General features: G+C 33.6%; 1 protein-coding gene, 1 long non-coding RNA gene and 12 other non-coding genes across 20 annotated transcripts in view; 13 read left to right on the forward strand and 1 right to left on the reverse strand.

Moving 5' to 3' along the window:
* The window catches only part of LOC102582286 (myosin heavy chain, cardiac muscle isoform), a 10,578-nt gene extending 7,817 nt beyond the window's left edge, over positions 1 to 2,761 (forward strand). For all 5 annotated transcript variants that reach the window (XM_006346231.2, XM_006346233.2, XM_006346232.2 and 2 more), the window contains 4 exons: positions 897 to 967; positions 1,541 to 1,738; positions 1,887 to 1,980; positions 2,272 to 2,761. In XM_006346231.2, coding sequence (XP_006346293.1) covers positions 897 to 967; positions 1,541 to 1,738; positions 1,887 to 1,980; positions 2,272 to 2,556 — 648 coding nt within the window. In that variant the 3' untranslated portion in view covers positions 2,557 to 2,761. The remainder of the gene's footprint in view (positions 1 to 896; positions 968 to 1,540; positions 1,739 to 1,886; positions 1,981 to 2,271) is intronic.
* A 611-nt stretch (positions 2,762 to 3,372) lies between these two features.
* On the forward strand, positions 3,373 to 3,444 carry TRNAP-UGG (transfer RNA proline (anticodon UGG)). The gene has a single exon. It is a non-coding gene; the product is annotated as a tRNA-Pro (tRNA).
* Positions 3,445 to 4,262: 818 nt separating this feature from the next.
* On the forward strand, positions 4,263 to 4,334 carry TRNAP-CGG (transfer RNA proline (anticodon CGG)). The gene has a single exon. It is a non-coding gene; the product is annotated as a tRNA-Pro (tRNA).
* Positions 4,335 to 4,384: 50 nt separating this feature from the next.
* Positions 4,385 to 17,533, reverse strand: LOC102583060 (uncharacterized). Of its 3 annotated transcripts, none has more exons than XR_001473279.1 (7): positions 17,373 to 17,533; positions 16,389 to 16,459; positions 14,209 to 14,296; positions 13,530 to 13,593; positions 7,386 to 7,715; positions 5,327 to 5,994; positions 4,385 to 4,512 (listed from the first exon to the last, which is right to left on the reverse strand). It is a non-coding gene; the product is annotated as an uncharacterized lncRNA (long non-coding RNA). The 3 variants fall into 3 exon arrangements; XR_001473280.1 differs by having other exon boundaries at positions 5,327 to 5,629; positions 17,373 to 17,532; XR_367208.2 differs by having other exon boundaries at positions 5,327 to 7,715.
* Positions 4,747 to 4,818, forward strand: TRNAP-UGG (transfer RNA proline (anticodon UGG)). Its single transcript has one exon. It is a non-coding gene; the product is annotated as a tRNA-Pro (tRNA).
* On the forward strand, positions 6,614 to 6,685 carry TRNAP-UGG (transfer RNA proline (anticodon UGG)). Its single transcript has one exon. It is a non-coding gene; the product is annotated as a tRNA-Pro (tRNA).
* Positions 6,854 to 6,925, forward strand: TRNAP-UGG (transfer RNA proline (anticodon UGG)). The gene has a single exon. It is a non-coding gene; the product is annotated as a tRNA-Pro (tRNA).
* TRNAP-UGG (transfer RNA proline (anticodon UGG)) lies at positions 7,095 to 7,166 on the forward strand. The gene has a single exon. It is a non-coding gene; the product is annotated as a tRNA-Pro (tRNA).
* Positions 8,701 to 8,772, forward strand: TRNAP-UGG (transfer RNA proline (anticodon UGG)). Its single transcript has one exon. It is a non-coding gene; the product is annotated as a tRNA-Pro (tRNA).
* On the forward strand, positions 9,083 to 9,154 carry TRNAP-CGG (transfer RNA proline (anticodon CGG)). The gene has a single exon. It is a non-coding gene; the product is annotated as a tRNA-Pro (tRNA).
* TRNAP-UGG (transfer RNA proline (anticodon UGG)) lies at positions 9,652 to 9,723 on the forward strand. Its single transcript has one exon. It is a non-coding gene; the product is annotated as a tRNA-Pro (tRNA).
* Positions 11,603 to 11,674, forward strand: TRNAP-UGG (transfer RNA proline (anticodon UGG)). Its single transcript has one exon. It is a non-coding gene; the product is annotated as a tRNA-Pro (tRNA).
* TRNAP-UGG (transfer RNA proline (anticodon UGG)) lies at positions 11,975 to 12,046 on the forward strand. The gene has a single exon. It is a non-coding gene; the product is annotated as a tRNA-Pro (tRNA).
* On the forward strand, positions 12,552 to 12,623 carry TRNAP-UGG (transfer RNA proline (anticodon UGG)). The gene has a single exon. It is a non-coding gene; the product is annotated as a tRNA-Pro (tRNA).
* Positions 17,534 to 21,347: the final 3,814 nt, after the last annotated feature.

Consider the following 21,347-nt stretch of genomic DNA (forward strand, 5'->3'; position numbering starts at 1 on the left):
AAACCTCTTTCTCCTTCTTTGAAACCCCCATTCCGATCCTATTTATCATCTTCGAACCCCCACTCCCACCCTCTCTCTTTCTCTTCGAACCTCGGTGCCTCACACTTTTCTTCTTCTTCTTATTTGTTGAACTTTCCATTTTTTTTCTCCTTCTTCAACATTCCCCCATCCCACCCTCATTTCCTTTCTATCAGTAAAACCCAAAAAATGTGATGAATAGGGAAAAAATAGAAAAGCCATCGATTTGTTCTTGCTTCAAATTAAAATTAGTATTTATGGCAAGGTTTGAATGTGATGAACTAAGCTCTTTTTAATGTAAATCTACAATTTTTTCATCTCAAATTAAATTTTCAGTTGTTATTATTTATTTGTTTTGATTATGTGTCTTAAAAATTGAATGTGTTTTTGTGAGAATGGTTTTGAGATTTTTAATCTCTTTCAACTGAAAATTTGTTCTTTTTTGAGATTATTTTTCTTATAATCATCGATTAATTCTTATTTTTTGAGATTTTTTTTTTTTACTTTCTAAAATTGTAAATAAATAAAAAGAAACAAAAAAGAATTAAAAATGTTTAATGTTTAATGTGATGCTGATGTGGCAATGATGTGGTGCCATGTGTATCAATGACATGGCGCGTGTGGAATGCACTTGCCATTGTGAGACTGGTATTATAATATTAGGGTGTATTTTAATTCACTTGAAAAGAGATTAGGCGTAAATAATTATCCGTAAAGTTATAGTGCTAAAGTAAGTTTTGCAGCCAAGTTCAGGGGGAATTTTATGTATTTTCTCTTTATTTAATAACACTGCTAATAATACTATAGCGTGATCATAATGTGGGGGATTGGAGTGACAAACTGCAAATTGGGCTGATATATGTGTGTAATTTTTTAAGGTTACAAATGAGAAGGTCAAAGCCCTCATGGAGTTGGCAGGGTTGAAGCGGGACCATCAGTTATTGCAAGAGTATGTTTCTATATCCAGTTAACTGTGTATAAATTAGGAACAGCTTCATTTTTTTCTCCATTGTTTTTCATGGTACGCTTCTCTGTCAAAGGAAGATCTTAAGACCTGCCTTCTCAAAAAGGAATTATTGTGGAATTTTCCTTGGAAGATTAACTATGGGCTTTATCAATCTTTTAAGATTCTGAAAGGAAATTACTTAAGACTGGCATGAAGGCGGGGGGGTGAATAATGACATTTATTTATTATAGCAATAAACATGAGTGTGAACGCGAAAAACATAAGAAAGCAGGAAGGTTAGAATGTCATCCATTATAAGCAGTAGTGATGGGTTTGAACAGGAAAAACATGGGATAGTATATGGAGATGATACTATTGGTATTTGGTAGCAATAAGACCTGGTTTAAAACAGTGATGAGAGTTTTGACCAGCATGTAAATTGGACTGCTATGCACATCCTCAAAAAAGAACAATAAATAAATTGGACTGCTTTGCCCTTTCTTCCTTGCTCTACTTCTTAACCTATTAAAAGTTACTTGTTCAAAATGGTTACTGCTAGATGGCTAAATGTTGTAGGAAAGTTAATCAGGCCTCTAGACAAGGAAAATCTCTTGGTGAGATTGCAGTGAAAAGGACTCTTCAGGAAAAAGATGGAAGATTGAAAAATCTGCTGAAAACTTCTTATCTGAGACGCTGGACTGGTATACAAGATTCAGATGGAAATGATGCTGACACTCATCGAGATTCTGAAGCCAATAACATGGATTTTGCGAGGTATTGTTTGAAATTTTGTTGATGCTTCTGTTACACTTGAGAACTGCTTCCTACTACTGGTACACTCATAAAGGGAAGTAATGTTACAGAGAATATATTTCCTTGGAATCACATATTTTCTCCTATCATTTCTCTGTTACCCCTTCAGGATGAAGATAGAGAATGCAACTCTAAAAGAGAGCTTAGAAAGTATGGAGCATCTAATTTGTGCAGTTAGGAGGCATCGCCTTTCACTTTTAAAGGTAGTATTTGTTTCCTAGTTTTTGCAGTGGACTTCATTAGAAGCCAATAATTCATCGTAAAGATAGACTGCCTCTCAGGAGAGATGAATGCATAACAAAAATTGCACTTGAGGTAGCGATCAGAAAAGATATCGCACGTTCTGGATTAATCATATAACATTGCATAGCTTAATGTTTTATTTAGTCTACTTGAGGTGATGAAAAATATCTAGCTCAATCTTTGTCCTGTAAGGAAATTCCCTAAGGTTTGACCATTGCAAGTTGCTTGATAAAATGTGTTGTATTATGTAGTTTAAAGAGCCAGCTGCATCCAAAGGTATGGAGAACTGCTCCCTGGAGTCATTGGACAATATTATTAATGAGGCAAGTCAGTTAAAAACTGCACTTGGAATCTCCCTCCCTCTTAGTTGGTCAGTAGAGGCAGATTCGGGATCATTCAGCAAACGTGTTGAAGAGGAGATAGATAACGGACACTCTACACGTGAAAACATGGACTTTGTCTCTGCTGCTGGATTTGAGATGGTTGAGCTTCTGGTGTTTGTTGCACAGCTATTGAAAGAGAATAAATGTAGTTGATGCGAAGGAGGTGTTGATTGAATTGGAGTATGGTTGGAAGTTGTTTCTTGTATATTAATTCTGGATTTTGGAAAGGTACAAAATCCATTGCTGTAACATAACATAACTATTAGAAGCTTTCTCGAGTCACTGCTCAGTTATATTTTTTAACATACACAGAGATGATTTCTTTTGCTGGATAAATCAACTATTTTTTGATGTGGGATAGACTATGTAATTTGAAAAAGATGAGATCATTCAAAATAATAATCAAATTTACCCCCTTTTTAATTTTTTTTCTTTTTGTAATAACTAATGCATTAATTTGTTTTTATTGTTGGTACTTTCTCAATTGGATGCTTAGTGTTAGAACTTCCTAACCATTTGTTCCCTCGTGCCATACAAAGAGACTTTGCTTCCAAATGATATTCAGTTCAATATATTTCGAGTTAGCCACAAAGGAAAATAGCAATGTAAGATATAGTTGTTTTAGTAGAACATGAATAAAGGTAAATGGTTCACACTCATTTTAGAGGATAAAACAAATACTTTGTGCGACTTTAAGTTTTTCCTTCGAACTTAACTTTCAAGTGATTGACATTCTAAACCTCTAAAATCTTGTTCGTAGTAACTAAAATATATATAATACAAAACCTAAGCACTTCAGAAAAAGTCACGTAAATACAAGAAATTGGGTGGCGACTATAGTCGCTACAAAAGACCACAAATTCGCCACGAATTACCTTTAGTGGCGACTGTAAGCTGCTGCAAGTACTTCCCTAGCTAGGAATCTCCTTGACGATTATATGTTTAGCAACGACTGAAAACACCACAACAGGGCATTTGGTCTAGTGGTATGATTCTCGCTTTGGGTGCGAGAGGTCCCGAGTTCGATTCTCGGAATGCCCCTTTTTTTTATTTTATGTAATTTGTTTAGCTTCTAGTTAAACAGTGATTATTATTACATAATTCCACTTTTAGTCGTTGTGTTATTGAAATATGCACATTTTAACCTTCAACTATTTGAAGTATGCGATTTTGATCTCTAAAGTTAACAAAAGTTGACTATTTAACAAAACAATTATTTTAAAATATATAAATAAAATAAATCAAAGGGTTAGTGATTCTAAATGCTTGAAAAAGTATGTGTATGACAAAATTTGAATTTAATAAAAAATAAATGTTAAATTTTTTTAAGACTGAAAGTTGTTAGGACACCATTGATAACCTTAAGAAGTCTGTCCACCTATTAAATCTTTCAAATGTAATTGTATTTGACCTTGATTAGTAACCATTGACAAAATGAGGAAGAACGAGTTACTAATGAATAAAAAATAGAGCAAACAGAGAAGTAAATGATCAATTTATATATTTAAAATAATCATTCTAATTGTATATTTTTTAAAAATATTTAAATATAATTTTTAATTTTATATACATAATTCTTCAAGCATTTAGTGACACCAACCCTTTATTTTATATATTTTCAAATAATTTTTGTTAAATAGTTAAGTTTTGGCTGCCAGTGAGATCTAGCAATTCAATCACCCATATACTACAAGCTAAAACTGATGTTTTTACAGAAAATATAACTTCTATTCAAAGATTTTGACATTCACGTGAGGTAAACAAAGCCAAACCTTTCAAAGAAAAAAAACAATGCCAAATGAAATATACTATTTATAGAAGAGGATAAATGAAATTACATCCTTAAATTTATCAATCATGGGCATTTGGTCTAGTGGTATGATTCTCGCTTCGGGTGCGAGAGGTCCCGAGTTCGATTCTCGGAATGCCCCTTTTTTTTATTTTATGTAATTTGTTTAGCTTCTAGGCGAGAGGTCCCGAGTTCGATTCCCGGAATGCCCCTCTTTTTTTAAAAGTTTAATGCAAAAAATAATTCAATCTCCTTGTAGTCAACAATGTACCAGCTGGACAAGTAGTAGTATTTTGTAAAACAATCAGCAAATTGATGTCCTGAAAATTGCAGCCATTTATATATGTTTACTGAGATTCAAACTATAAATTAAAATCTGGTCACATGCAGACAATTTAATGCCACCGGGGAATCAATAGTGTACAATTCAGATGAGGTAAGGACTAAGGACTATCAGAATTTTATATTGCAGATGAGAAATGGCAATTATGATCAAATAACTCACATCAGGAAACTCATTTTGACAAACTCAAAGATAGAAAATACTAACAACTGGGCATTTGGTCTAGTGGTATGATTCTCGCTTTGGGTGCGAGAGGTCCCGAGTTCGATTCTCGGAATGCCCCAACTAATATCAACTTTTTTACATGCAAAATTAAGCAGGCCATAAATGGCTAACCTAGCTCAATTGACTAGAGATATAAGAAAACACACTTCATAGTTTCTTTTCTGCGGTCTCGGAGTTATCATACAAATGCTATAATTTACCCTCCACCTTAATTTCAACTAGCACACAACCTCACCTTGTCATCTTGGATGACTTAGTGTTAACCTTATTGCAAGATTGTCTACAGGGAACATAAACAGTGGGTACTTAGTCTAGTCGTATGATTCATCGGTGCAAGATTCTTAGTATTTTGTAAAAAGAATCAGCATTGAGATTGATGTTCTGAAAATTGCAGCAAGTTCATCAGTCATTTATAGAACTAAGATTAAAAAAAAATAGAATTCACACTTGGTCACATGCTGACAATTTAATGCCACAGGGGAATCAATATACTGTAAATTAAAAAAAAGACCATTTGTACAGTCTAAAACTAACTTTCTTTTGTCAATGCATGTACCAAACCTTACCTAATGCTTGACTTCAAGAGCTCTTCATTGTTTCCATTTTTGTAAGCTGATCTCCAGTCAACTACAAAACTCAATCGACTGTCTTCATAAAACAAAATTTGCAGGTAAAGATTCTTTTAATTCATGTTAATGGATAAACCCAATGGCATGAGCACTTGAAGCTGAATAAGAGTAAATCTAGATCTATAAGCTAAAAATTAAAATAATACATCATGAATACTTGCAATGGTGCAGAGTTGGGCTTGCCTGTTCAGTTTAAAGATCTGAAACTCCAACGTTCAACATCTAACTCCCAAAAGATCCCTAAATATAAAATGTTGGACAGATAAGTTCTCGAGTATCTCAAATATCACAAGCCATCATTTCAGATATGCTTTTTTGCCATCCATTCTCAATTTGACAAAGCAGGCAAAACTTAATGAAGTTGGTACATGGATTTGTCGTAACATCAAAGAATCATTATAGATACAAGGTCATTTACAGGTCAAGGAAGTTTACAATAACAACTGATATCATTAATCAAGGAAGCTCTCTGAATTTCAAGTCAAAATAAGGAATGAAACGGATATCCACAGTTCATGAGCCATTTTCATTTCACTTGAGTGAAACAAAGAAGCATGAACTTCATTGTACCATGTTGCTTTGCACCCAAAATCGCATAACATGAGCTGCACCATTCCATGAAACAAGTGATAATGATATAGCTTAACAAAGAAGGTATCCAAAAGAGAACTGGAAGTAAGAGAACCCAGAAAAAAGCACATGGTTAACTATCAATGGGATAATCCTTAGTGGAGATTTTATTTGCTTCAGCTGTAACTAGAACGATGAAGCTCAAACATGAAATATTAATTCAGCTAACGCCGGAGACCTGGCCTCATGTCCAATGACAGTTCTTAATCACTACACAGATCTCACGTGTTTTGGATTCCAGATGACCAAAGGGTTGAGTATGATAGCATAGGATTGTAAATATACAAGTGACAGTAACAACCAAAGCTGATAGCATCTATAGGCATCGAGAAAAGTAATTTGAGGAACTGCAGAGGCATATTATTTTAAGCAACCTTCTATATACACCTCACATCCAAATAAAAAGTACTCAAGAACATTTTTTTTGATAATTAAGTACTCAAGAACATTTAAGCAAGCAAATGAAGATCATATGGTGTAAAATACGGATTATTTGAATTCTATATTACAGTAAGCAATGACAATTGTGTGATCAAATAGCTGACAAAGCTAAAATACATTTGACTAAAATTCAAATAAGACAATGTCAACGATGGGCATTTGGTCTAGTGGTATGATTCTCGCTTTGGGTGCGAGAGGTCCCGAGTTCGATTCTCGGAATGCCCCTTAATTTATAAAAGTTTTTATTTACTCTAAGATGATTTAACTTTTCAAAGGCTCAAACAATGGAGAATGTTTATCTCACCTAGAAAATTTTTGCACAAAATGGTACAAGCTCCAGACAACCAATATCAACTTCAAACTATTATTACCACTGAGGGACCAACAAGAACTGGGCATTTGGTCTAGTGGTATGATTCTCGCTTTGGGTGCGAGAGGTCCCGAGTTCGATTCTCGGAATGCCCCTTAATTTATAAAAAAAATTATTTACTCTAAGATGATTTTAACTTTTCAAAGGCTCAAACAATGGAGAATGTTTATCTCACCTAGAAAATTATTGCACAGAATGGTACAAGCTCCAGACAACCAATATCAACTTCAAACTATTATTACCACTGAGGGACCAACAAGAACTGGGCATTTGGTCTAGTGGTATGATTCTCGCTTTGGGTGCGAGAGGTCCCGAGTTCGATTCTCGGAATGCCCCCATCTAATACAACTTTTTAATTCATTTTACTTGCAACTCTGCTCCTTCACTCTATTTTCTAAGTGATAGTACATGCAAATTAAGCAGGGTCATTTATGTAACTAAGATTCAAAAAAATAGAATTCACACTTGGTCACATGCTGACAATTTAATGCCACAGGGGAATCAATATTCTGTAAGTTTATTAAAAAAAGACCATTTGTACAGTCCAGACTTAACTTTGTTTTGTCAATGCCTGTACCAAATCTTAACTAATGCTTGACTTCAAGAGCTCTTCGTTGTTTCCATTTTTGTAACCTGATCTCCAGTCAACTACAAAACTCAATCGACTGTCTTCATAAAACAAAAATCGCAGGTAAAGATTCTATTTATTCATGTTAATGGACAACCAAATGGCATGAGCACTTGAAGCTGAATAAGGTAAATCTAGATCTATAAGCTAAAATTTAATACATCATGAATACTTGCAATAGTGCAGAATGGGGGGCTTGCCTGTTCAGTTTACAGATCTGAAACTCCAACGTTCAAAGTCTAACTCCCAAAAGATCCCTAAATAAATGTTGGAAAGATCAGTTCGAGTATCTCAAATATCACAAGCCATCATTTCAGATATGCTTTTTTGCCATCCATTTTCAATTTGATAAAGCAGGAAAAACTTAAATGTGAAGTTGGTACATGGATTTGTCGTAACATCGAAGAATCATTATGTTTGATCTATAACAAGATCATTTACAAGTCAAGGAAGTTAACAATAAAAACTGAGCATCATTAATCAACGACACAGATCTTCCACAAAATCAAGGAAGTTCTCTGAATTCAAGTCAAAATACGGAATGAAACGGATATCCATAGTTCATGAGCCATTTTAATTACACTTAAGTGAAACAAAGAAGCATGAACTTCATTGTACCATGTTGCTTTGCACCCAAAATCGCATAACATGAGCTGCACCATTCTATGAAACAAGTGATACTGATATAGCTTAATAAAGAAGGTATTCAAAAGAGAACTGGAAGTAAGAGAACCCAGAAAAAAACCCATGGTTAACTATCAATGAGATACTCCTTAGTAAATATTTTATTTGCTTCAGCTGTAACTAGAACGATGAAGCTCAAGCATGAAATGTTAATTCAGCTAACGCTGGAGACCTGGCCTCATGTCCAATGACAGTTCTTAATCACTACACAGATCTCACGGGTTTTGGATTCCAGATGACCAAAGGGTTGAGTATGATTACATAGGATTGTAAATATACAAGTGATAGAAGCAACCAAAGCTGATAGCATCTTTAGGCATCGAGAGAAGTAATCAGAGGAACTGCAGAGGCATATTATTTTAAGCAACCTTCTATATACACCTCAGATCCTAATAAGCAAAGTACTCAAGAACATCTAAGCAAGCAAATGAAGATCATATGGTGTAAAATAAGGATTATTTGAATTCTATATTACAGTAAGCAATGACAATTGTGATCAAATAGCTGACACAGCTAAAATACATTTGACTAAAATTCAAATAAGACAATGTCAACAATGGGCATTTGGTCTAGTGGTATGATTCTCGCTTTGGGTGCGAGAGGTCCCGAGTTCGATTCTCGGAATGCCCCTTGATTTTGCTAAAGTTTTAATTTACTCTAAGTTAATTTAACTCACCAACTCCTTCATCACTAGCTGATTCTACAGTTGAGTATGTTAAGATATTAAAACCAGCTATGGGAAGCCTCCCCCTTTCTACTACTAAAACACCTTTAATTGCAATGTTATGTCTCTCTGTATACATTATTTTAACATTGGAGGAGCCCCTAGGCACAGGAGAATTTCATCCTCCTAGAAAATCATTTCATAAGATGGTATAAGCTCCAGACAGCTGGAGATGAAACTTCCAGCTATCATTTAGACTGGGGGACCAACAAAATAGGGCATTTGGTCTAGTGGTATGATTCTCGCTTCGGGTGCGAGAGGTCCCGAGTTCGATTCCCGGAATGCCCCTTTATTTTGCTTAAGTTTTATTTACTCTTAAGTTGATTTAACTCTCCAAATGCTCCTTCATCTGTAACTGACTCTACATTCGCCGTAGGAGAATACTTCCTCCTCTACAGTTGAGTTTGTTCAGATACAACCAGATATGACCAACTTTAATAATGTCTACAATTACAGCACCTTTAATAGCATAGTATGCCTCTCTCGATATATATTATTTTAACAAAGGGAGGAAGGGAGGGAGAGGGAGGAAATGGTCTACTATGAACACTTATAATTTGGATGAAAGAAAATGACCTTTTCAGATCTCTTATGTAAGAATGAAGATCTTTATAGTACTAAAAACAAATTCATAAAAGGCCATAACACCGATTGACCCGAGGAAGGATCCCTCACACTGGAGAATGCTCATCCCTCCAAGAAAATCATTTCGAAAAATGGCACAAGCTTACAAGTGACATGAAACTTCCAGCTATTATTTAAAATTGAGGGACCAACAAACAGCAGGGCATTTGGTCTAGTGGTATGATTCTCGCTTTGGGTGCGAGAGGTCCCGAGTTCGATTCTCGGAATGCCCCCAGCTAAAGTAACTCTTTTACTTCATTTTACTTGTATATCTGCTCCTTCACTCTATTTTCTAATTGATATATTAGAATTAAGCAGGACACTGATGGATAACCTAGAGTGATTGGCCAGAGATCTTACAAGAAAATACACTTTAAAGTCTGCAGTCTCAAAATTATCATACCAACGCTATAATTTACCCTCCACCTTGTTAACAATGGAAGTAGAAAATTTCAACTAGCACACAAGTTCTCATCTTGGATGACTTAGTGTTAATCTTATTGCAACATTGTCTATAAGGAACAAAAATAACTGGGTATTTAATCTAGTTGTATGATTCATGGGTTGAAAGATTCTTAGTATTTTGTTAAAAAAAAAAAACATTGAGATTGATGTTCTGAAGATTGCAGCAAGTTCATCAGCCATTTATGTAACTAAGATTCAAAAAATAGAATTCACACTGGGTCACATGCTGACAGTTTAATGCGACAGGGGAATCAATAATTTTTTTTTAGTTTACTCATTATCAAGATGTAGGACCATTTGTACAGTCAAGACCTAACTTTGCTTTGTCAATGCCTGTACCAAACCTTACCTAATGCTTGACTTCAAGAGCTCTTTATTGTTCCCATTTTGGCAAGCTGATCTCAAGTCTTCATACAAAAATATTTGCAGGTAAAGATTCTTTTAATTCATGTTAATGGATAACCAAATGGCATGAGTCACTTGAAGCTGCACAAGGTAAATCTAGATCTATAACATACAGATTAATACATCATGAATACTTGCAATAGTGCAGAGTTGGTCTTGCCTGTTCAGTTTACAACAAAGCAGATCTGAAACTCCAAGGTTCTACATCTAACTCCCAAAAGATCCCTAAATATAAAATGTCGAACAGACAAGTTCAAGTATCTCTTCTATCATAAGCCATCATTTCAGATTTGCTTTTTTGCCATCCATTTTAAATTTGACAAACCAGGCAAAACTTAAAAGTGAAGTTAGTACATGGATTTGTTGTAACGTCAAAGAATCATTAAGTTTGATCCATAACACGGTCATTTAGGGGTCAAGGAAGTTAACAGTAAAAACTGAAATCGTTAATCAATGACATAGAGGTGTTGTGCAAAACCAAGGCAAAAGCTCTCAAAATTTCACGTCAATATAAGGAATAAAGCCGATATCCATAGGTCATGAGCGATATATATTGCACTTTAGTAAGAAAAAAAAAAGCAGGAGCATTATTGTACCAAGTTGCTTTGCACCCAAAAATTATATAGCATGAAAATTACTTAACATGATCTGCACTATTCCATGAAACAAGTAATGATGCTATTATAGATAATAAAGAAGGTACCCAAAAGAGAACTGGAAGAGAACCCAGCAAAAAGCTCATGTTGAACTATAAATGTGATACTCCTTATTGGAGCTTTTATTTGCTTCAGTTGCGACTTAACTCGATCTATGAAGCTCAAACATGTAATATTAATCCAGCTAATGCCAGACACCTGGCCTCATGTCCAATGGAAGTTCTTAATTACTAGACATATCTCATGGATTTTGGATTCCAGATGACCAGAGGGTTGAATATGATAGCATAGGATAGTAAATATACAAGTGACAGTAACAACCAAAGCTGAGAGCGTCTTAGGCATCAAGTGCAGTGAGAATCAGAGGAACTGCAGAGGCATATTATTCTAAGCAACCCTTCTATATACACCTCACATCCAAATAAGCAAAGTACTCAAGAACATTTAAGCAAGAAATGAAGATCATCTGGTGTAAAATAAGGAGTATTTGAATTCTGCATTACAGATAAGCAATGACATTTGGGATCAAATAACTCAAAGGGGGGAAAACATTTGCCTAGAACTCAAATAAGACAATGCCAACAATGGGCATTTGGTCTAGTGGTATGATTCTCGCTTTGGGTGCGAGAGGTCCCGAGTTCGATTCTCGGAATGCCCCTTCATTTAGCTAAATTTTTTAATTTACTCGAACCTAATTAACTCTCCAAGGGCTCATTCATCTCTGGCTGATTCTACAGTTGAGTATGTTTAGATATTACAACCAGATATGGGAAACTTCCCCCTTTCTACAACTACTTCCAATGTTATGTCTCTCTGTATACATTATTTTTACATTGGAGGATCCCCCAGACACAGGAGAATTCTCATCCCTCCTAAAAATCATTTCATAAGTTGATACTCCAGACAACTGAATATGAAACTTCCAACTATCATTTAGATTGGGGGACCAACAAAAGCAGGGCATTTGGTCTAGTGGTATGATTCTCGCTTTGGGTGCGAGAGGTCCCGAGTTCGATTCTCGGAATGCCCCTTGATTTTGCTAAAGTTTTATTTACTCTTAAGTTGATTTAACTCTCCAAATGCTCCTTCATCTGTAACTGACTCTGCAGTGCCATAGGAGACAATTTCCTCCTCTACAGTTGAGTTTGTTCAGATACAACCAGATATAACCTACTTCAATAATGTCTGCAATTAAAGCACCTTTAATAGCATAGTATGCCTCTCTATATACATTATTTTAACAAAGGGAGGGAGGGAGAGGGAAGAAATGATCTCCTATGACTACTTACAAATTGAATAGAAGAAAATGACCTTTTCAGATCTCTTATATGTAAAAATGAAGATATCTATAAAACTAAAATCAAATTCGTAAAGGACCATAACACCGATTGACCCAAGGAAGGATCCCCCCAGGTCCCCAGAGACTAGAAAATGCTCATCCCTCCAAGAAAATCATTTTGAAAAATGGTACAAGCTCAAGACAACTGACACGAAACTTCTAACTATTTCTTAGACTGAGAGACCAACAAACAGCTGGGCATTTGGTCTAGTGGTATGATTCTCGCTTTGGGTGCGAGAGGTCCCGAGTTCGATTCTCGGAATGCCCCTTGATTTTGCTAAAGTTTTAATTTATTCTAAGTTGATTTAACTCACCAAGGGCTCCTTCATCTCTTGCTGACTCTACAGTTGAGTATATTCAGATATTACAACCAGATATTGAAAACTTCCCACTGTCGACAACTAAAACACCTTTAATAGCATTGTTATGTCTCTCTGTATACATTATCTTTAGCATTGGAGGAGCACCTAGACACGGGAGAATTCTCATCCCACCAAGAAAAAACATTTCATAGGATGGTATAAACTCCAGATAATTGAACATGAAACTTCCAGCTATCATTTAGACTGGGGGACCAATAAAAGCAGGGAATTTGGTCTAGTGGTATGATTCTCGCTTTGGGTGCGAGAGGTCCCCGAGTTTGATTCTCGGAATGCCCCAAATTTTTAAGTGCCTTTTTACAAGCCTGTACTCCTGATAGTTATAAAGGATTTTAAGGCAAATGTAGGATATCCATTTAACACTTTGCTGAATATTCAATAGTGAGATTTGTGTTCTGGAAACTGCAGTAAGCACATCATGCATTTATGAATTTGGTAGGATTCCAATGATTAATGGTTATTCATCTTAGACAGTTAAAATTAATTAGTTTAGTAATCCAAACAGTTCTAGAACTGATTCTTCTTTCTAGTGTATTTTAGTAAACCACATATATTGCTTGACTCGCAGAGCTCTTTCCAGTCTCCTGTTCAGTACATATTCTGATGTAAAGTCAGCCAAGTCAATCAGCCAAAAGTCATGTTTTTTCAAATAACAACATTTAGGCCAAGATGCATCCTTATCAAATAAAGAAAATGGAATGGCAAGACTTGATGCTCTGAAAGCTAATCTTTTCAGAACTACAAGATAAAAATAACAAAACACGAGTGCTGGTAGTATATGGATTTGTGCTAACCTCTCTAGTTTACAAGTAAGCAGTTCGGAACTCCAAAATTCAACATAGAACTACCAAGAAATCCCTATATACAAAAGATTAAATAGATTAGCACAAGAATTATCTCACCTATGATAAGGAAAATTTAAAGGTTTGCAGTTTTCCCTTCAGAAATAAATCAAATGTTTGCTTTCCATCAAAGTTTGTTGATATTAGACATGCAGATCAACAATCATAACTGAAATATTTAGCAGAACAGTGTTATTTTTTAAATTCATTTGATGAGGAGCAGAAAGGTGTTACTAAAAATCAAACAGTATCATTCTTTTTGGGAAAAATTTCTCTGATTTCCTACTCACATCTGGAGTTAAAATGGATAACGCTAGTGATGAGTCATTTTATTTCAGTTTACTTGAGCAACGACGCACCATTTCTACAGTCCAGACATAATTATGCTTTGTCAATGCTTGCTCTAAACTTCACCTAGTGTATTGACTTCAAGAGCAGTTTGTTGTTTCCCTTAAGTTAGTGTTTTGATCACAAGTCAACTAAGACACTCAGCCAAATGTCTTCATACAACAATATTTAGAGGCAAAACGCTTTCTATCCACTCTCATGGACAACCAAATGAAACGAGTCACCTAAAGCTGAATAAGGTAAATCTAGATGTATAAGCTAAAAATTAATACATCATGAATACCTGCAATAGCACAGAGTTGGGCTTGCATGTTCAGTATACTGATAAGATCTGAAATTCCAAAGTTCAGAGTCAAACTTTCCAGGGATCCCTGAATATAAAATGCTAAATGGGTAAGTTCAAGTGTCTCAACTGTCATCGGCCATCATTTCAGATATGCTTTCATTTTTGCCATCTGATTCCAATTTGACTAAGCAGGCAAAACTTAAAAGTTAAGTTAGTACCAGGTTTGCCTTTATATCAAAGATTCATAAAGTTTGGATTAAAACATCAATTAGGGATCAAGGGTGTTTTGCCTTGATCACTGATGATCAACGGCTCAGAGGTCTTTCACAAAATTGAGGCAAGAGTTCTCTGGACTTTCACATCAAAATGAGGAATTAAATGGGTATCCATAGTTCAAATACCTATTTTCTTTTCAATTTAGTGAGCTAAAGATGCATGAACATCATTGTACCGTGTTTTTTTGTACCAATTTACATACCATGAGCTACGCCGTTTCATGAAAACAAGTGAAAAGAATCTAAGATAAGGAAGGTAGCTAAAAGAAAATTGGTAATAAGAGAACCCAACGAGAGAGCCCGTTTTAACTACAAATGTGATATTCATAAATTTAGTGGAAGCTTTCTTTACTTCAGCTGTGACTTAACTCAAACTATGATGTACAACTATGCAATACTGATACAGCTAATGACAGAATCCTGGCCTCATGTCCATTGATAGTTCTCAACCACTAGACAGTTTCAACGGCTTTTTTATTCCAGATGCCGAAAAGGTTGAGAATGATAGAAAAGGACTGTAAAGAGACAAGCACCAGTAATAATGAAAGCAGATACAATCTGTATGCACAAGAGCAGCACAAATCAGAGGAAGCTGCAAAGGCGTCATATTTTAAGCAACCCCTCTGAGTATCTAACCATCTCCCATATCCAAATGGGAGCCAGCAAAAGTACCAAATGATGTTGTTATCTTTAAAAAAAAAAAAAACTACCAAAGAATATTAAAGTAATTAACTGGTATGAAATACGGAGCATCTGAAGTCTAAGTTGAAGATGAGCAATAAGATTTACAATCAAATAACTCACAAGGCGAAATTGCCTCAACAAAACAAATTTTATTTCCGGAAAGATCCCTTAAGGCTCAAAGGGGACAACTAGGGATACTTCATGCAAATTGTAGGCTTGGAAAACCTATTATCCAATCCTAAAACAAGCATTTCTACAAACAATTAAAACAAATCCTAGACAAAGTGTGCAAAGGAATTTTCATTAAGTCTCATCGCACATGGCACATGTTAGATTAGATGGGTCCCTTCCAACTCACAATCAAGAATAAATGAAACAAAATCGCATAAATCAAACCACTACCAAGTAGTGAGCAAAGAGTAAACAAATGACCAAGTGTCACTAATAAGACCATTTCTCTCAATGTTATCCACTTTTCCAGCAAAAATTTAGGAGGGATATTCCACAAATTTGAAAGAGTCTAAATAGTGGTACCAGAAAAACAAGTTATCCAAAGAGAGCAATCCAACAAAAACACATTTTTATTCCCTATTAGCTACCAACTACCCCTAAACACACCCGGTTCAAAAAAATTACTTTTTTTGGAAAAGAACTGTGGCTTAAAAAAGGAAAAAAATGTCAAAACCTTATAGACTAAAGATATAACACAGTATTCCAAAATATTATCTCATTAATCACTCGGAGAACTAGTGATAATTTAACATATCAGACTACGAATCACAGGAAAAATAAGAGACAATCCATTTTAAGGGTTGACAATTCAGCCATGGGATGAAGATCAAAGTTACAGTGAGGGAACAGGCTTCATATGTAGATTTAGTTACCACATGAAAGAATCTAAACATCTAATTGAAATGGTAAATCCAGGAAAAAACCAAGTACTTTTAATACATTAATTCTAGCAATGTTGCATTTTTAATTCCTAAAAGGTTCACATATATGAGCTCTCACATGCTAATTGTAACAGCCTGGTAAACCGTTGCCATGAGGCAGGTGCAAACTCGGCCCATTGGCCTCCTCACAAACAATTCTCCACCCTGCCCACCACCAACAGTGAAGATGAACATGTGACCTTGCTTTGAAGCTAATTAAGAGAATCCAAACACACAATTCAAAATGCTAAAGGCAATAAGTGAAGTAGTTTAAGATTTTAATAACCTTTTCGGATGCTCTTATGCCCCTGATGTGGAATGTCATATATCTCCGGCACAAACCACGCTTTCTTCCATCTAACAAGTTGTTAGGAAAATATCAGATGTTGATGTTAATCAAAACTTAGAAGTCCCCATCAGAAAATGAATTCTACATTAGCTAGTGGAACTCTTAGTAATTGCAACACTACAAAACCCCTGACTAGGATATATATTTCAATGTGTCTACTTGAATGCAAAACCTAACTAGTAAATATGTGATGTAAGCAAGCGCAGATAACTACTTTTTCAATCTAAAAGTTAGACATAATAAGTAGAATACCTTGCAGAACCCCGACCTCTGATGAAAAAAAAAAACATTTAATTGTAAACTTTGCAAAGAGTATGACCACAAAGAAATGAACAGAAATATTTGGAAGCTAAATCTCAATATATGCTACTCCCTCCATCCCAATTTTTAATTTTTTTAAATTAGTGTGGTGTCCGGGCTAGCTTTCACACACCTCGACTAATTCCACGGGGTACCTGCCAACTCCCGCCAGCAATAGGAACCATGTAACTCTATCGACCCCATTCCAATTTTACTCTTCATATTTGGGGAATATTTGATACAATTCCACCAATGATGCCATTCTATAAAACTTTCACAACTTTAAGAAGTTCGAATTGACGAATCTATCAAATTCTATCTTTTGAATGGTTTTCAATCAAACTGATTTCTTCAACTAGTACTTAGATATATTTTTTCCTCTAAGAGGCAAGTCAAATAAACACGTTAAACTCCATATCCTACAAAATGAACCGGAGTAAGTACTAGAATACTACTTTAACCCCCGAAGAATAAGAATAGTAAGCAAAATACATATAAAGCGAAGTAACACTCAAACACAAACAATTAGGTCACACTTCGAAACAAATTAACAAACATTTGGCTGTAATAGAGTATGAATTCGACAAAAACTTATTGAAAAATTAAGGAAGATGAACAAACCTGAAGTGAATAATCACAGCCCTATAAGTACCTCGGAGTCGGAGAATGTTCTTAGCAATAAGCAGAGAATTTTTTAGTAAAAAATTAGAACTCTTTAAACTATTACAGTATATTTTTATTCTTAATTGTACCCAGCGTGCCGTTTTGCGCGCGCATTTCTGATTTTCTTCTTTTTCTTTTCCCCCTCTGTGGGAGAAATTATCTTTTTGTGAAGGCTTAAAACCAAATTGTAATTCGAAAATATAAAATCAAAACAAATTTTATATATATTTATTTCTATTTTATATATTTTTTTATATGCAAATTATTACTTCATATCTAAATTTTTTGAATTCTTTTTCACTTTTAATTTTTGGTGATAGGTGATATTTTATCAATTAAATGTTGGAAAATATCGTTTCCCCAAGACAATCATTATATAAATTGTTAAGATAATTATATAAGTAATAAGTTGATAAATTTTAACTAAAGATAAAAGTTAAAATCATATAATCTAATTCTTAATAAAAGATAAAAGTTTCTGAGATGTATTGGTCAAGAGAATATACCTCTGTATAGGTGTCATGAGTAGGGTTGCTTATGGTTATAGTTTAAAAACTCAATTGAATAGTTATTTGAACCAAATCGATTAAGAAAATGGATATTTTAATTGGTTTAATTTAGTTATTTTGGTTTTAAATTTTGAAAATCGACACTATTTGGTTTGGTTTGGTTTGGTTTTGGTTGTACTAAAAATATCGCAAAATAATCAAATCGAACCAAGAAATTATTTATATAAATTTTATAATTATTTATATATTATTCATAAATAAAATATAAATATTTTTGTAAAGTTTAATTAACTTTAAGTTTTAACTTTATCATTTTCTCAAGTCCAACACTTAAATTTTAACCCAAATGTTACAGCCCTAAGTCAAGTCCATCAAAATCAATTACTTTAGTCTCTACCTACCCTACTTCACATAAGATAGTCATATTTTCTCTTAATTGAATCACTTTATTCGTATAATAATAACTTTTGTATTACTTAATTGAATCCACATAGTTTTCAAGTGGATTGTTCATGTACTAGGTGTCTGTGTCTATCGAGATATGTATATCCTGAAAAAAATTATTACTTTCAAATCGAATTAAAAAAATCGACAATTATTTTTTTCGTTTGATTTGGTTTAATTTTTTATTTTTTCGTTTGATTTAGTTTGGGAATCAGGATTAAGAGTTTGGGAGTTCTAAATTTTATTTAGAACTATCCATCAATTTTGTTAGGGATTCACAAATTAATATACATATATTTAATTAATTTTCTAGTACAAATACAAAGTATACAAAAAGGCTATTGGGTTCTCCCGAATCCATGAACCCCACCTAGCTCCGCTTCTGCATGCAACAATATTTGCTTACATTCAATTACAGGTGTAATGATAATTTTCAAAAATGAATGTATTAATGATTTCCAGTCATACACTTTAAATGAGTAGAGAAGCTAGGTTTTGTTAATCGGATTAAATTATAATTTGTTATTGACCCATCTTGATTCAACAAATTTTTATCCAAATAAATTTTAAACAGATTTGATCATGATCCAATAATTAATTTTACATATTTTGATCGTATAATCTTCAGCTACTTTGCCAATAATATGTACTTCTATTTTTCTCTCAAGATTTGGAGAGATTCATATTTGATGGGCGAGTTAGTAATTTAGCATGTTTATAGTGTGATGACTTAAACTTAATGCATAAGGTACTTATTTTACATGACTAATTGGCAAGTGACAAACTTGAGCAGACATTTGATCATAGGATTTGAGACATGGATTTAAAATTAATATTTGTTTATGAAATATTAATAAAATTATAATTTCAAATGATGATTGGAAATTTGAAATTCTCCAAGAAATAAAATAAAAATCCAATTTGTGATTTTTTTTTTTTAAATAATGTAAAACTCTACCCATATGAATACATTTTGCACATAAAATCCATCATTTTAAATTTAGAAAAAAGAATCAAGCTCGTCGTAAAGAAATTGTATGTACGATGTAGGAGGATATATAAAAGAATAACTAATTATTCCGATCAACGAATACAACAACAACAAAATAACTAGTGTAATTCCGCAAGTAGGTTCCGAAAAGGGTAATGTGTACATAATCTTGCTCCTACATTGTGAAAGTTGATTTATTCAATAAGTTAATCTTTACAAAAAAAATGTATGTATTTTAAAAGTTTGCAATAACATGTGATCACAAATAAGTTTTTATATAAAAAAAATAGAGATATGCAATGATTTATTAATGTAGTGTCTTAGAATATTATACTACCTTATTTGTGAATTATAATTTGCTAATTGATAAAATTGTTTAAGAGTTGATTTTTTTTTTTTTAAATCACAAAATGTGATTTTTTTTCATGGTTAGAAATCATATCCAAACGAGCATAATATTTTTATTTCACATTCGTCATCAATCCTAACCTACTTCCACATTTTCTTAAAAAATTTCTTAAAAGTTTGTTAATCGGTGTGAATCAATGTTGTAAAAACATTATTAGGATTCTGCAATGTTCTCCCCTAGGCGAGACATTTACAAATGGTTTGATGTAACACCAACAACAAACTTGATGTATTCTTACAAGTGAAGTTCAAAGAGATGACATATCTTGAAATAAGTAAAAAAAAATTGATTCACCTACAACACGCTGCTAGGTACATATAAAAGAAAAACTCTAACTTGTTATACATTGGACAAAGAATAAAATATACAAGTTTTAAAAGTTTGTTTTTATATGTGAACAACGATCAAGGAGAAAAAAAAATTTGGGTCGAGAAATAAAAAAGAATAAAAATCAAAACACATGTGACATGTAGTAAAATAGAAATACTATTACTTGTAGGTCAACTAGTCACCATTCATCTTCCTACTACATATAAAAGCTACGCAGTTACACTGGAAAAAAGATATGATAGAATATATAATCTCACAAAAAATAGCAGAGACCATTTTAAGGAAGAGTTACATTCCTACTTTGAGCTAATTCTACACTAATACTATTAATGAGGATCATTTTTTTTATATAAATAAATCTTTAAAATGGAGCAGTTGATGCCTGCTAGTGCCTTGAAATTGAGTCCAAAATTTGCATCTTCCTTTGTTAAACCCTTAATTTCAGATTCTCTATTGTATGTTTCCTTTTCAAAAGCTTTTCTTCATGATTCAACATTTCCTCTTTTGCTTCACTCAACTCACTTTTCTTTCATTCAAGACAAGCTTAACTTTCTTTCTTCAGGAGGCTCCAAGTATTTATCCTCATTTGCTTCACACGTATTCATCTTTTCATTTTGATCTTTTGAGATAATATAAGCAAATAGAACGTTAGAATGTACATCTTGATTGTGATAAAAATTAAAATATATTGTTTATAATCATACCATTGTGTGCTTTAACAATAAAATCCATAAGAACAACAACAACATCAACTTGTGACAAGCAATTTTATCGTAAAATGTATACCTAAAATAATAAAAACTATAATTAGGCCTAACAAAAACAACAACATACCAAATGTACTTCCACAAATAGGGTAGGGGTGGATGGTACATAAATTTACCCATACTTTAATTTGTGAAGGTAGAGAGATGTAATGGAGAAAAGGATAGTAGCAACAACGAATAATGTGACATTGAAACAAAAAAAACAACAAGTAATAAAAATTAAAGAATAATATATAGAAGAGTAATACCAATAACACTGATAAGGAGAACTAGACAAGGCTCTGTTGTATACTATCTTTCTACCTTAATCCTCGAATTTTGTGATGTTCTTGTAAGTTGAGGTGTGTCTGTTGACACCCAATTTTGACCCTCCACAATATAAATTAATCATTTCGAGCTTCTCCAATTTCAAACAATTTAAAATTATTAGTTTTATAAAATTTCTAAAATAATAATAATAATAATAAAAATAAATAAATAATA

This window comes from Solanum tuberosum, unplaced genomic scaffold (assembly GCF_000226075.1).
Source record: "Solanum tuberosum cultivar DM 1-3 516 R44 unplaced genomic scaffold, SolTub_3.0 scf00073, whole genome shotgun sequence".
Classification (NCBI taxonomy): domain Eukaryota; kingdom Viridiplantae; phylum Streptophyta; class Magnoliopsida; order Solanales; family Solanaceae; genus Solanum; species Solanum tuberosum.